This window comes from Lissotriton vulgaris, chromosome 11, assembly GCF_964263255.1.
Source record: "Lissotriton vulgaris chromosome 11, aLisVul1.2, whole genome shotgun sequence".
Taxonomy (NCBI): Eukaryota; Metazoa; Chordata; class Amphibia; order Caudata; family Salamandridae; genus Lissotriton; species Lissotriton vulgaris.
In genome coordinates this window covers 301,191,655-301,206,865 of record NC_141699.1, presented here as the reverse complement: position 1 = coordinate 301,206,865, position 15,211 = coordinate 301,191,655, and the positions used below count along the sequence as shown (strand labels likewise).

At 45.4% G+C, this 15,211-nt stretch overlaps 1 protein-coding gene across 1 annotated transcript in view; it reads left to right on the top strand.

The window, feature by feature from the left end:
• The window catches only part of NOS1 (nitric oxide synthase 1), a 534,740-nt gene that overhangs the window by 480,852 nt on the left and 38,677 nt on the right, over nt 1-15,211 (top strand). The window contains exon 24 of the mRNA XM_086943269.1: nt 15,024-15,145. Within this exon, the coding sequence (XP_086799395.1) occupies nt 15,024-15,145 (122 nt within the window). The remainder of the gene's footprint in view (nt 1-15,023; nt 15,146-15,211) is intronic.

Here is a 15,211-nt window from a genome sequence, read left to right as displayed (position 1 = left end):
AACTCTCTGCCTTCCTCGAGATCAATGGATCCCTCGACCCCTCTCTATCCGGGTTCCGAGTGAACCACAGCACCGAGACCGCCTTCATCGCACCCACCGACGACATCAGGTCCCTGCTCGGCAACGGAGAAACAGCTGCCCTCATCCTCCTGGACCTCTCAGCAGCCTTCGACACGGTGTGCCACCGCACCCTGACACAGTGCCTCAGCGACACCGGGATCCAAGGAGCGGCCCTGGAGTGGATCATCTCGTTCCTCGACGGAAAAACCCAGAGAGTCCGCCTCCCCCGTTCCGATCCACGGCCACCAAAGTCATCTGCGGCGTTCCGCTGGGCTCCTCACTCAGCCCCACCCTCTTCAACGTCTACATAATCCCTCGCAGCCATCGCACGCCAAAACAACTTCAACATCATCTCCTATGCAGACGACGCCCAGCTGATCCTCTCCCTCACCAACGACCCCACCACCGCCAAAGTCAACCTCCAGGAAGGAATGAAAGACATTGCAGAATGGATGAAGATCAGCCGTCTGAAACTGAACTCAGGCAAGACGGAAGTCCTCATCCTCGGACCATCTCCCTCAACCTGGGACGACTCCTGGTGGCCCCCTGCCCTGGGCACCGCACCCAAGCCAACGGACCACGCACGCAACCTGGGCTTCATCCTGGACTCTTCCCTCACGATGAGCAAGCAAGTCAACACCATCTTGTCATCCTGCTTCAACATCCTGCGCATGCTCCGAAAGATCTTCCGTTGGATCCCCACCGAAACCAGGAAGACGGTCACTCAGGCCCTCGTCACCAGCCGTCTGGACTATGGAAACACCCTCTACGCTGGAACCACATCCAAACTCCAGAAAAGACTCCAACGCATTCAGAACGCCTCAGCATGACTCATCCTGGACATCCCTCGCCACAGCCACATCTCTGCCCATCTGAGAGACCTGCACTGGCTCACCGTCAACAGGAGGATCACGTTCAGACTCCTCACCCACGCACACAAGGCTCTCCACGACATGGGCCCGAAGTACCTCAACAGCCGCCTCACATTCTACACTCCCACCCGCCAGCTCTGATCCGCCAGCCTCGCCCTCGCCTCCTGTTGGATTTTACCCAGCTTGACCCACACCACGGAAGCGAGGATGGCCCCAATCCTCTACCCCTATTCGGACCGCCACACACCCATATGTATCACAGCGTGACAGCGGACCAAACAAAGGGAGAAGGTAGGAAAAAACAAAAAGAAAGAGAAAACGCCAATGCTCTTTCTATGTTTCAGCTAGGCAGACCCAGTTCTTGCTTATATGTATAGGTCTTCTAACCTGCAGCAAAACAAGAGAAGAAACAAAAGAGAACACAGAAAGTCACTTCAATTCCCAGTGTCCTGTTACCTGAATCCTCCTATACCCTTATACAGCCCAACACATCCCAATTCCTCTCCCTACCAGTGTGACATAGAAGAATCTTCAGAATGGAGCCTTGTGGAGGAATTGTCCAAACAAATTGAATTCAACAGACTCCTTGATGCCCAGCGTTTTGTTTAAAGAGGGGAAAAAATCATGATACTGATAAAAAAAACCCTTGAAAGGCTATTAACAGCGAAAACGCTGTATTTGCATAGCGTTTTTCCTACTTGTGGTCACAACTAAAGCGCATTCATAGAAAAACGCCAGAAGCAAAACTGCTTCGAAAAATAGTCCAAACAATCCACATAACGATGTGAATAAGGTTACACCAAACCCGGAAATCGGCTTTGCCGAGGGTCACCCGATAAGGAAAATAAACTGAATCCAAAAACAAGAGAAATGTCCCAATCCCTAACAGTACGCCCTCGATCAAGATTGCGACGTAACACCTAGGGAGAACAGCTGACTGGCAGGCGTCCGACGTACACCGACTCCAGAAGGCAGAACGAAGCCTCGTTCAGCACGGCAGGCTTCCCAGCATCTTGAAACTGAACGCGGAGGAAGAAACCCAGAGGGAGAAAACGCTAACTCCCCTTAACTCACTCTGGCCAGTAGCAAAAAACCAACCAGGCTAGAAACCAAGCACCTAACACTGGCGCTGGATCCCAGATAAGGAAGGAGGGGAAAAAAGGGGCAGAGACTACCGAAAAGGAAAGAAACAGAAAGAGGACACCGGGAACACCATACACACACAGGCAAAGAAGGAAGAAATTTGGCTATTTCCTAACAGTACCTCCCCTCAAAGGCCTCCCAACAGGACGGGGTTTAGCAGGGTGACGAAGGTGAAACAATCTGATCAAACGTGGAGCATGCACCCCTGTAGCTGGCTCCCATGTACGCTCCTCAGGAGGATACCCTTTCCAATCTATTAAGTACATCAACCTCCCCGTCTCCTTCTTGAATCAAGAATAGCATTAACATCGAATTCTTCTTCTCCATCAACCAACACTGGAGGAGGAGGAGGCAGGGTCTGATCAGTGTCCTTACACGGCTTTAACAAAGAGGTGTGAAATACAGGATGAATGCGATATTCATCAGGCAACTCCAATCTCATGGTCACAGGGTTTATCACTCGTGCTATGGGAAAAGGACCCATGAATCGTGGTTGCAGTTTCCTAGAGCCTTCCAATCTCAAGTTCTTTGTAGATAACCAAACCGATCACCAACTACGTATGAGGGGGCAGGTACTCTGTGTTTGTCAGCCTGCCTCTTCATATCTTCCTTTGCCTTGACCAAATGATCCTGAGCTATACCCCAAATCCTGCCCAATGCTATTCCCAATGAATCAACCGCTGGTACATGACCCGAGGGTTGAATAGGGATGGCCTTTGGATGAAATCCCATGGAACAATAAAAGGGGGACATACCAACTGCAGAATGAATGCTGTTATTATATGCGAATTCCTCAAGGGGGAGGGCTAACACCCAATTACACGTCAAGGAAGTCAATAAACACCTCAGATACTGTTCCATTGTTTGGTTGACCCTCTCAGTCTGACCATCGGACTGAGGATGATAGGCAGACGACAAACAGATTTTCATTTGTAAAGCCTCACATAACTCAGTCCAGAAATGGGACACAAACTGAGCCCCCCTATCGGACACAATGGCAGATGGTAACCCGTGCAGTCTCACTATAGATGACACAAAAATTAAAGCCATTTCCTTTGCAGTAGGTAGTTTGGATAAGGGGATAAAGTGGGCCATTTTTGTGAAGGAATCAACCACAACAAGAATCACCGTACAACCGGACTCCAAAGGTAAATCCGTAACAAAGTCCATACTAATCGTATGCCATGGCACAGGAGGTACAGGCAAAGGTTGTAACAGGCCGGACGGACTGGAATGAGATGGCTTACTCACAGCACATACGGGGCAGGACGCTACAAACTGTTGAACATCATGTGCCAATGACTCTCACCAAAACCAACGTAAACATAATTCCCTGGTCTTATTTATTCCCGGATGACCGACTAAGGCCGATGAATGACACCATTTCAGCACTGAGTCCCTCAAGACAGGAGGGATGAACAATTGGGTGTCATGATACAACAATCCGTCTCTCATGGAAAAGCTAGGCTGGGAATCCCAGGGAGTCAGATCTAAACCCCTCAACTGGTCTTTCACCGAAGTCAAAAAACCATCCATAGAAATACTGCCAACAATCTTCTCGGGAGAGATGAAACACCCCATATCCTTGTCTGTCCCCCACTCGTTTTGTTTCACATGTATGCGGGACAAGGCATCTGATTTCAGTTGCTGAGCGGCTGGCCTATAGGTAATGATAAAATCGTATTCATTGAAGAATGAAACCCACCTCATCTGCCTAGGGGTCAAAGCACGAGCGGACCTAAAGAATTCAAGATTCTTATGGTCCGTAAAGATGGTAATGGAATGGCGAGCCCCCCACAAATGATGTCTCCACTCTTCAAAGGATAGCTTGATCGCCAACAATTCACGTTCTGCTACCGTATAGTTTCTTTCAGCAGGTAACAATGTTTTTGAAAAGAAAGCTATAGGATGCATAAATCCAGTTTCTACATCTCGCTGAGACAAAACTCCCCCCACCGTGCCCAAAGAAGCATCCGCTTCAACAAAAAAGGGTAGCGCAGGGTCAGGATGGACAAGAACAGGAGCTGAGGTGAACCGTTCAATCAATTGATCTAACGACATTTGCGCCAAATAGGACCACACAAATGGAACTCCCTTTCTCAACAAAACAGTCATGGGGGCAACGATCTCCGAAAAATGGGAGATAAACCGCCGATAGAAATTAGCGAATCCAAGCAACACCTGCACCTCCTTTACGCATTTTGGAGATGGCCAAGAAGTTATTGCCTCAATTTTGCGTGGATCCATCCGAATGCCCTCAGCAGAAACAAGGAACCCCAAAAACTCTACTCTGTCAATATGGAAACTGCATTTCTCCGGCCTCACGAACAACTGATGATCTTTCAAGGTCTGTAAGACTTGGCGAACGTGTGTTTCATGTTCAGCCACAGTATTGGAGAATATTAAAATGTCGTCAATATAGACGATCACGCTCAAATCCAAATATTCCCTTAGTACCTCGTTGATGAAGAACTGAAAGGCAGCCGCAGCATTACACAATCCGAAGGGCATAACACAATACTCATACAAACCGAACTTAGTCCGGAAGGCAGTTTTCCATTCATCGCCTTCACGGACTCGTATGAGATGATATGCCCCTCGGAGATTCAGTTTAGTAAAAACCGTTGCATGCCTCAGTTGCTCAAGCAACACTGGTATCAAGGGAAGAGGATACTTGTTCTTAATAGTACCCTTATTGAGCGCCCTATAGTCTACACAGGCGCGGAGGCCACCTTCGCGTTTGGGAATTAAAAAGATAGCAGAGGAGGCAGGAGAGGAGGAAGGACGAATAAACCCCTTAGCTAACATCTCGTCTATGTACTCCTTCAAATGCCGTTCTTCTGGGCCAGATAAAGCATAGATACGACAACATGGCAGTGTAGCCCCGGGAGCCAAATCAATTCTACAATCAAACGTACGATGGGGAGGCAAGTCCCTCGCTCGTCCTTTGTCGAACACCTCGGCAAACTCTACATATGCCTCTGGTATCTTTTGCACATCACATCTTAACCCATCACCTACTGCACAAGTTAAAGGAGTAACCCAATCCGTGGCTACCTTATAACAGCTTTTCAGACAATAGACTGAATCAAGTGTCACCGTTCTGCGAAACTAATCTATCCTGGGATTGTGAGATTGCAACGAAGGTACCCCCAAGACAACACCAAAAGAAGGAGCATCTATTAGATCAAACCCGAGGTATTCGGAATGTCCGTTATCACAAATCATACACAAGGGTTCCGTCTGTTTTGTTATAGTACCAGAAGACAACTCGGTTCCGTCTATAGCCCTCACAGGTTCGGGTTGATCTTTCATGATCCAGGGCACCTTTAATTGTTCGGCTAACTTGATATCCATGAAATTACCCGTGGCACCTGAGTCCAATAAAGCCGATACAGGAGCCCTATGGTTGTTAGTTATAACCAAACATACGGTGATCATGAAATGTTTAGGGACCCTCTTGACGATACCAGAAATCTGATATAATGGATTAAGTTTATCTTCTACTACCAAATCCTCAGGTGGCTGCACACATGCCACCACTTTTTTAGAAGACATCGAAGATGGTTTTACAGAACAATCTCTGGCATAATGACCACCTTGCCCACAATACAGACACAAATTCTGCGGACGTCTTCTACTCTTCTCTTCGACGGACAGGGGACCCCTCACTCCACCTATCTCCATCGGTTCCGGAGTTGGTCGGACTTCTCCTGTACTCTTGGCTTCGCTTCTAACAGGAACCACTCGGGATACCTGAAAGCGGTTTTTCTCTCCCCTCCTTTCCAGTAGTCTATGATTCAACTTCACGACTAGGTCTATGAATTCTACACAGTCCTCAGGGGGGGTTCACCACCTGTGAAACGACATCTTTCAAGTCTTCCGACAGCCCCTGATAGAACAAAGAGGTTCTCTTATCAGCGGGCCAATGAGTTTCTGACACTAAACGGTTAAATGAGGACACATAGGTCAGTAAATCCTGTTTCCCTTGCCTCAATTTCAATAACTCGGCATCACTGGCTTGCATAAAGGCATGTTTTGCGAAAAGATAACGCATCTGTTCCTTAAATGCCCCATAATTATACAACACAGGGTCATCATTGTCCACCAACGGAACCGCCCAAGAAGCAGCGGTTCCAGCCAAATAGGAGATTACAAATGCCACCTTAGAAGAGTCGTTAGGAAACGAAGTGGGACGACACATAAAGTGGAGATGACACTGGTTCATGAACACACTGTATTTACTGGAATCTCCTGTAAACCTTTCTGGGACTGCCAACGGAACAGGGGTCGGGGTAGTGACATTCACAGTGAAAGGGGGATTACTTGCATTTGTACTCCTGTCAAAATGGAAAGTAGCGGGCTGAACTAATGGTGGTTTGCCCATCCCCCAGACTGAATCCTTAGCCTTTCCTGCACTCATTTCCTGTCACAGCCCTTGATTCTCTTGCTGTAACTCCTGAACTTTAATCTGTAGAGCATTAACAGCCCCCATCAGTTCCTGCATCATAGGGGCCCTCTCCTCAAGAACATTCCCATCCTCGTCCATTCTCGCTCGGGCGGTGTAAAGTTCGTGGGCTTGGTTTTCTGTTGGATTTTACCCAGCTTGACCCACACCACGGAAGCGAGGATGGCCCCAATCCTCTACCCCTATTCGGACCGCCACACACCCATATGTATCACAGCGTGACAGCGGACCGAACAAAGGGAGAAGGTAGGAAAAAACAAAAAGAAAGAGAAAACGCCAAGGCTCTTTCTATGTTTCAGCTAGGCAGACCCAGTTCTTGCTTATATGTATAGGTCTTCTAACCTGCAGCAAAACAAGAGAAGAAACAAAAGAGAACACAGAAAGTCACTTCAATTCCCAGTGTCCTGTTACCTGAATCCTCCTATACCCTTATACAGCCCAACACATCCCAATTCCTCTCCTTACCAGTGTGACATAGAAGAATCTTCAGAATGGAGCCTTGTGGAGGAATTGTCCAAACAAATTGAATTCAACAGACTCCTTGATGCCCAGCGTTTTTTTTAAAGAGGGGAAAAAATCATGATACTGATAAAAAAAACCCTTGAAAGGCTATTAACAGCGAAAACGCTGTATTTGCATAGCGTTTTTCCTATTTGTGGCCACAACTAAAGCGCGTTCATAGAAAAACGCCAGAAGCAAAACTGCTTCGAAAAATAGTCCAAACAATTCACATAACGATGTGAATAAGGTTACACCAAACCCGGAAATCGGCTTTGCAGAGGGTCACCCGATAAGGAAAATAAACTGAATCCAAAAACAAGAGAAATGTCCCAATCCCTACCAGTACGCCCTCGATCAAGATTGCAACGTAACACCTAGGGAGAACAGCTGACTGGCAGGCGTCCGACGTACACCGACTCCAGAAGGCAAAACGAAGCCTCGTTCAGCACGGCAGGCTTCCCAGCGTCTTGAAACTGAACGCGGAGGAAGAAACCCAGAGGGAGAAAACGCTGACTCCCCTTAACTCACTCTGGCCAGTAGCAAAAAACCAACCAGGCTAGAAACCAAGCACCTAACACTGGCGCTGGATCCCAGATAAGGAAGGAGGGGAAAAAAGGGGCGGAGACTACCGAAAAGGAAAGAAACAGAAAGAGGACACCGGGAACACCATACACACACAGGCAAAGAAGGAAGAAATTTGGCTATTACCTAACACCTCCGTCCCACGGATCCGCAAATCCACCGTTGAAGGAAGATCCTTCTCCTACCTGGCAGCCAAGACATGGAACTCCCTCCCCACTCACCTACGGCTGACCCTGGACCACCTCTCCTTCAGGAAACAACTCAAGACCTGGTTTCTCGAGCAGTAGCGCCCTCCCTCAGCGCCTTGAGACCCTAACGGGTGAGTAGTGCGCTTTACAAATTCTGCTGATTAATTGATTGATTGACTGTATTCAACCTTCTAGAATACCCTGTCCCCTCATTGTGCCTCCCTCATACCAGCTGTCAAATGCCAAATCCTCCACTTTGAGGTCCACACACACAATCAAAATGGAAATGGACAGGGAAAGACCAGGATTGCTGCAACACATATTATCATTACAATGACTGTAAGGCATAAATCAACAATATTTACTGTCAGGACACTACATTCGTACACCCGGGACCAGTAACCATTGCTATTTTTTTAGGTCTGGCGTTGGCCAAGAACTTTGGATTCAACTAGGATTGTATAGATCATATGCTGGTTTTTAGGCAGCCCTCTTCAACCATTGGCTTATTGTTGTGACACTCATATTTCTCTCCTGGTCACCACATGATACAGCATGGAGCTACGGGACCACTTAAGCCATTGGATAACTTCACTGTAAGCGACCGCATTCTTCCCTTTAAGATCACATATGCACGCAGTCATTCCCATCAGTGTTGAGGATTCAATCAATCAAGGATTTGTAGTGCTTGGCAAATCACCAGTGAGGATAAGAAAACACTGGGCTTGCTAGCTGCTGCGTGGTGATATTTTTATCCGAACAGCCAGGTCTTGAGTCCTTTTCTGAACTGCTGGAGCCATGGGCTTGGTTCTGAGGTGCAGGGGAAGGCCATCCCAAGCTTTGGCCACCAGGTGTGAGAACGCACGCTGTTGCCTCAGCTGAGCCGGGAGGTAACTGTGAGAAAGAGGGAGGCAGATCATGGATGTCTGGTCAGTTGGTGGAAGGTCATGCTTTAGTTGATGTGTGCTGGTCTTTGTTGTGCAGGTCTTTGTATGTGTGTGTGCGTCAACATCCTCAACTGGTATTTCTTCTCGATTGGGATCCGGTGTAGCTTCTTGAGGTGTGGTGTGATGTGGACTTGTCTGGTGAGGTCGAGGGATTATCATGGTAATGTGTTCTTTTTGAGATAAAAAAATGTTATGCTTTTAGCCAGAACCATTGGCTTTGCCAATGCTGGTATTCAGTGGAGCCGCTCCCACCATGGAGGAGGGAGCAACTTTACTGCCACCCTTGCCACCCTTGCCCTTAGGTAGCCAGCCCAACTAAATGAGGCTGCAAGTGTTAGTCTTCTCCTACCAGCAAATTACTCTTCCAGCATTCCTGCTTTTTCACTTAGGGGCTCTACAAACTAAGGGGCCGATTATGATAGCGGTTTTCCCGCATCCTCCGGGCCGGCGGAACCTCGAAAGACCCACCGCCATATTAGGATGGTGGTGGGTCTTGAAATCCATCCGCAGCCTTTCCGCCACGGTCGCCTTCAGACCGCGGCGGAAAAGCTTTAACATGGCTGGCGGTGTCTATCAGACAGCGCCATCCATATTAGGATGGTGTGAAATGTATGCTTTTCTGCAGCGACTTTTCCGCCGTGGAAAAGCATACGGACCTTCACTTCGGGGGCCCGTTGCGGGCCCCCTGGGTGAAGGGGGTGCACATGGGGGTACCTATGGTACCCCCCTGCATTTGCGTGAACAAAGCAGCAGGCACCGCACCGTGCCTGCCGCTTTGTGCACGTGAATGCGGTGCATGCATTTTTAACATTGCGGCGGGTGCAGCTTGAAGCTGCACCTGCCACAATGTTAAAGAAAGAGGATGTACCGCCACCCTGGCGGTCACATCCAAATCTGCACGGAGGGAACGCCGCAGCCCAGGCGGACGTTCCCTCCTACTCTGGGGTCGCGGACGGACTCAAGACCGTCCGCGATCCTAATGACCCCCTTAGTGACAGATACCTTTAGATTGCATCACAAAACTTTGGAACAGCTGTCATTGTTACATCTCCACTGATATAAAGAATTGTAATTGTCACCCAAATATTTCTGTCCATATTTGACTGAACCATATTCTTCACCTTAAGTGCTAACAATACTCCTCAATACTGAAAGAGACTTCAGTTCCCTTATTTAATATTCACCAGTGGTGTCTTTACAATGCATCGTAGCAAGCATTGAAATTCATTGTGAGATGCTTGCATGTGGTAGCTTGAGTTATTGGGCTCATGCTGATGGCATGGATATCTGGTACATACCATATTCCGTCTGTAAGTAAAACATGTAACCCAAACTCACAATTCACACAACTGCTGGGCCTAGACTTGGAACAGAGCCTCGCCATCTGAGAAACCTGCAAGTAGAGAGTAACCCAAGGCACAATTCATTGTCTAATTTGACACATCAAATGCTTGAAAGCCCTTGCATGCTACATTAAGCACCCAAGAGGCATGAGTGTTAGAAATGTACCCATTGACTTGGGTCACCAAAGAGTTCAGCATCTAAAATAATTTCTAAGTCTATACTTTTGGTGAAGTTATCAGCTGAGAGGGCATAGATTCAGATTCAACCCCAGTCACCAGGACATTTAGTTTCATGCTCTATTCATATGGCGTAAATCTTCCTCCATGCTTGTTAGAATGCATCACTATTTGATCTCCAACTTGAAATGGATTTGGGTGCCATCGCCATACATTTGAGGATTCACCAGGGATTGTTTGAAGAGCTCTGACAGAAGGCCTATACCGATATTGGAGATCAAACAAAAGATCCCAGGAGTGCACTGCACCAATCAGTGAAGAGCATCCCACTGAACTGATAATTATGTCAAGTACTATTTGATATAAAGATTTGAATTCAATCTAAGCCAGTTTTAAACATGCCTTCCCTTTCCTTCTGTGAAGGAGTCTGTGGACCACCGTGACGTAGGCAGTGGAAGAAGAGAAGAGCTTCTCTGAAGTTAACTAATACCAGTTGTATGCAACTGACTGATATGAATCCTGAATGGTGATCATTGAGAGGGTGATTCTGTTCCATATGTTGTCAGAGTTATCTTGTTATTTCGATTCCCATAATCTTACAGGTTGGGACTTTAGTGATTGGTCAGTAGTTTGCCAATATGATTGCACTTTATGAAGGAATGCACTGTTACGTTGTAGTAAATGTTGATCATCTATTTTCTATGATCATACAGATATGCTGTCAGCTCCATATGATGCACTTTTAGATGAGCAATACAAATAACATCTAAGCATTTGACATAATGTTCCCTTTCAAAAAATATGTTTCTAATTTGGGAAGAATATGTTGAACATTTTGCACAGTCTACAAACCCACGCAGAAGGCCTTCTTAGCAGATGCGAATGCCAAATGTGTTCAGCAAATTGTACCAAACGTTATCTAAAGTTACGTTTAATATGGGTGTTTTAATTGCTTCCATACAACAACTGTGATAATATTGTGTGTCATCCTTAGAACGTATTAGAAGCTTTTTCAAAATAATTGCGTTGTACAACCGCACGTTTCTGTCTTTAGTTTTCTTAAATATGAAAAATAAATTCTTGGCGACATTTACAAAGTCTTTTGTGCACAGTCACAATTTATCCTGACCTTCAGAATTTTCCTTACACTTAAGTTCCTTCAAACAGATTAATGCATGATTTTTATAACTACAAAATAAACTTCCAATAAATGTTCAACATACTATGTCAACGCTCTTGTGCATTTGGTCGAAATGGCTTACAGTCGTGACCCCCAATGTTCGTCGCGAGTCATCCCCAACAGGATCTTGAGCACGCTCAACTGTCTCTCCTGGATTGGAAGTCTGTAGAGTTCCTAGGTGAGGCAAAGTTGGTTAAGGTCACCAACCCATCGACAATCCCCTCAGCAGTTGTGGCGCTGCTTACATTTAAAGCCCTGCTGTAGAGGAGAATTTGGGAGTCCTCCATTTTGCCAGTCACTCTAAAGTGATTGTGTTCAAAGGTCTTAACTGAGGTCTCCACGCATGTGCTGCACTGGAAAATCTCGCATGTTGGAGATTCCATAGTTGTGCACTTTTGGAGTACAGAGGCATGAAAATACCTTAACCTAAAATATCACTGTTAAACCCTCGTTCACGTGGGCCTGGGGCTTTCAAGGGAAAGGCCATTGGACACATATTTAGTCTCCCATCGAGGACATGTTCGTCTCTATGGCTGCCCCTTTCTAAAAAAAAAAAAAGGTTGCCAGTGTGGGCTCCTCACTTTGGGTGTGGGTACTGGCCCAAGAAATGTTTTTTAAATCGGTTTTGCTGCGGGCCGGAGCTTAGCCTCGCAGGGGATTATTGGGTGCAACGTCTCTTCCACATGTGCCAAAGCCAGCAGGCATAGATGTACTTATCATAAAGGTCCTTTGCGAAACTCAGTAACCATGTTCTGTTTATAGGGAAAAGCATGCTTCACAGCACTTGTTTAATTTGTATTTACATTTTGGTTTTCATGTGCAGAATTTATTTGTGAGTAGAATAAGTTACTTTTTCTTTTCAAAGTAAAAGCGATGGCTCACCTCCCCGAGTATGCCTTGGACTGGTCTGCCTTGCCATCTCGAGGTCTCCGTAGTGTTCAGTTTTGGGTGTAATAGTAAGGCGGCACATGCACATCAGAGTTGAAAGGCTTAGTTGGCACCGTCGGAGCCCTGTGATCCCGACTGCCATGGGACCTGCTTCAAACTAGCTCACTCACCATACATCCTCTTTAAAATCTCCATTTGGTGCAAGTTCAACTGACGCTCAACATCCTGTGATTCTGGGCAAATCCCTTAATCTCCCCGTGCCTAACAAAAATGAATGTGTCCTTCTGTATCAAAACTGGTACTATGTACAACGCTCTGATACCCAATGTTTCGGGTCTAGTTTGCGCTATATAAAACTCTAAAAAAATAAAATAAATAATAAGATGCTTGTCCAAACTTCAAGCTCTTTTTGCGCAGACTATTTATTTTAATTTTATTTAATTTAATTTATTTAATGCAATTTTATATAGCGCGAACTTTATCCGAAGTTTTCAGAGCACTTTACATAAGAACCAGTTTCAAAACATAAGGACTTAGGATTACATGTGTTACATAAAAGATATTTTCTTCTTCAAAAAAGAGAGAGTTTCCCAGAATTACAGAAAGGACTGGATGTAAGACAAAGAAGGGGAGAGTGGACGTGTCGACGGTTACGGCTTAACAGATTATACGGGAACACTGCGAAGGAAAGAAAAAACATATGTGGATACCAGATCAGGAGACAGTAGTTCCACAAACCCGGATAACAAGAGTATCCGATTACCGATCTATGTTAAAGACCGGGCTAAAGTCACCGAAAACTTACATGGGCCAGTGTTGATCCAAAGTTGATCTAATTGATAAAAGACACTTATGAGATCATCTTCCCTTCTCTGAAAACTTTCCAATAAAAAGGAAATACGCTTTTTAACCCGAGAACGTATAGACACCCTGTCCTTTAGGGTGTGGAACCCCATATATTGGAAGGCTCCACAAGAAAACGTTAGCAAATCCAAGAAACTTTGGTTTTTAATAATACGTCTGTCCTGAGGAAGGTGTTAAAAATATTCGAAAGCACCGAAACGCGTCGACAAAGGACTCACTGCGGCATCTTTTTATAATGTTTTGTTATATGTGTATTGTGATGCATCAAATGTTTTTAATAGCAACATGTGCATTCGAACTATTTGCCAGATATAGTCTGAATTAATACAATGTTTTTATATAATCAATGTAGAAAATGAATTCATATGTTCTTTTATAATAAAATTTGTGAAACAAAAGATACTTTAGGTTTCTGTGCAGACTAATTTCCTGTGTCATTTTACAACACTAAGAAAGTCATGTTAGTGTGTAGTCCCCTTTGGGTCACAAACCAAGAGCTAATCATACAGAAAGGAAAACCCCTTTTTTTGGTTTACATAAAAGATACACACAGAAAATAATTGCACATGTACAAGATGTAAAGTCACACAAAGAAGAGCTTGGTGATTATAGTTATCTCTATATACATAGGGAAGGGATAAGAATGGATATACTCTAAGAGTCACATAGGAATGGTAGTGAATACAAAGGTCTACTACTTATAGTAGTGATTAGAGTTATCTCTATATACATAGGGAAGGGATACGAATATATATACTCTAAGAGTCACATAGGAATGGTAGATCGTACAAAGGTCTACTGCATATACTAGTGATTAGATTTAACTCTATATACATAAGGAAGGGATATGAATGAATATACCCTAAGAGTCACTTTGCTCACTGGGGTATGGAACACCCGGTATCCACATACTGCGTGCCGTTCATCGTGCGTGTGCTGAGGAATTGTAAAAAGGGACTGCACACTACTATTACTTTAGTTACCAGATACCCAAGGTGCACACTCCTCTCACACTCCTCACCTTATGCAAAGGTGTATTAAATCTAGGGTACCCCCATACTGCTGACTCCTATTATTTTACCCTTTGGAGGTGGACACACCAAGTTCAACCAGACTGCAAGCTAATATCACACCGTATGCTTAGAAGAGTACCCTGCAGCTGCACCCCATTGTTTCTGACCCTTAGTACTATAAGACATGGGCAGGGTCACTGGAAATATACCGCAGGAGAAGGGCAAATTATGCAGCAGGTTTGATGAAATTATGCAGCAAGAAAAGGCAAATTATGCAGTGTAATACAGCACATTTTTTTGATAGTTTTACTTAATTGTTTTATTACACTTGTAAACACTGTCTGGGCATACGTTACACCTCCTTAGTAGCAGCTTAACACACAAACATAGCAATAAGCAAAAGAACTGTGACCAGTCAAACTTTGCAAATGGCCATTCATTGTGTGGGACCATGTGTTTCTACGATTTTAGTAACTTTTGAACCATTTGAGCTAGAAACCAATTTTTATTCTTAATATCTGTAGATTATGTGGCAAATGCTGCAGATTCATAATTATGCAAACAAAGCCGCAGCCACACAATCGCATAACTCCAGTGGGCTGGGAAATGGGACACCAGTGGCTGCATGGTGTTATTCCTGGGCTCCTTTGGAGTATGACACACAACGCCCGAATGCCGCACACTCTCTCCCTCCGTTCACCATATCCTGAGACAACTATTGCTGTAATTGGCTCTGCCCTCACCTTTCTCCACTGAGCTTTAGTTTTCTTTCTCAATGTCTGCTTCTTTCTATCCAGGGCGGCCAGCTTCCACATGCCAAAGGACCCGCGCGTTCCCTGCATCCTAATAGGTCCAGGCACTGGGATTGCCCCTTTCCGAAGTTTTTGGGAGCAACGACTCTTTGACATCCAGCACAAAGGTAGGTCTCATCATCTTCAAAAGTTTCAATCGACCAAATGCTCACAATTTTATCATGAATAAGTAA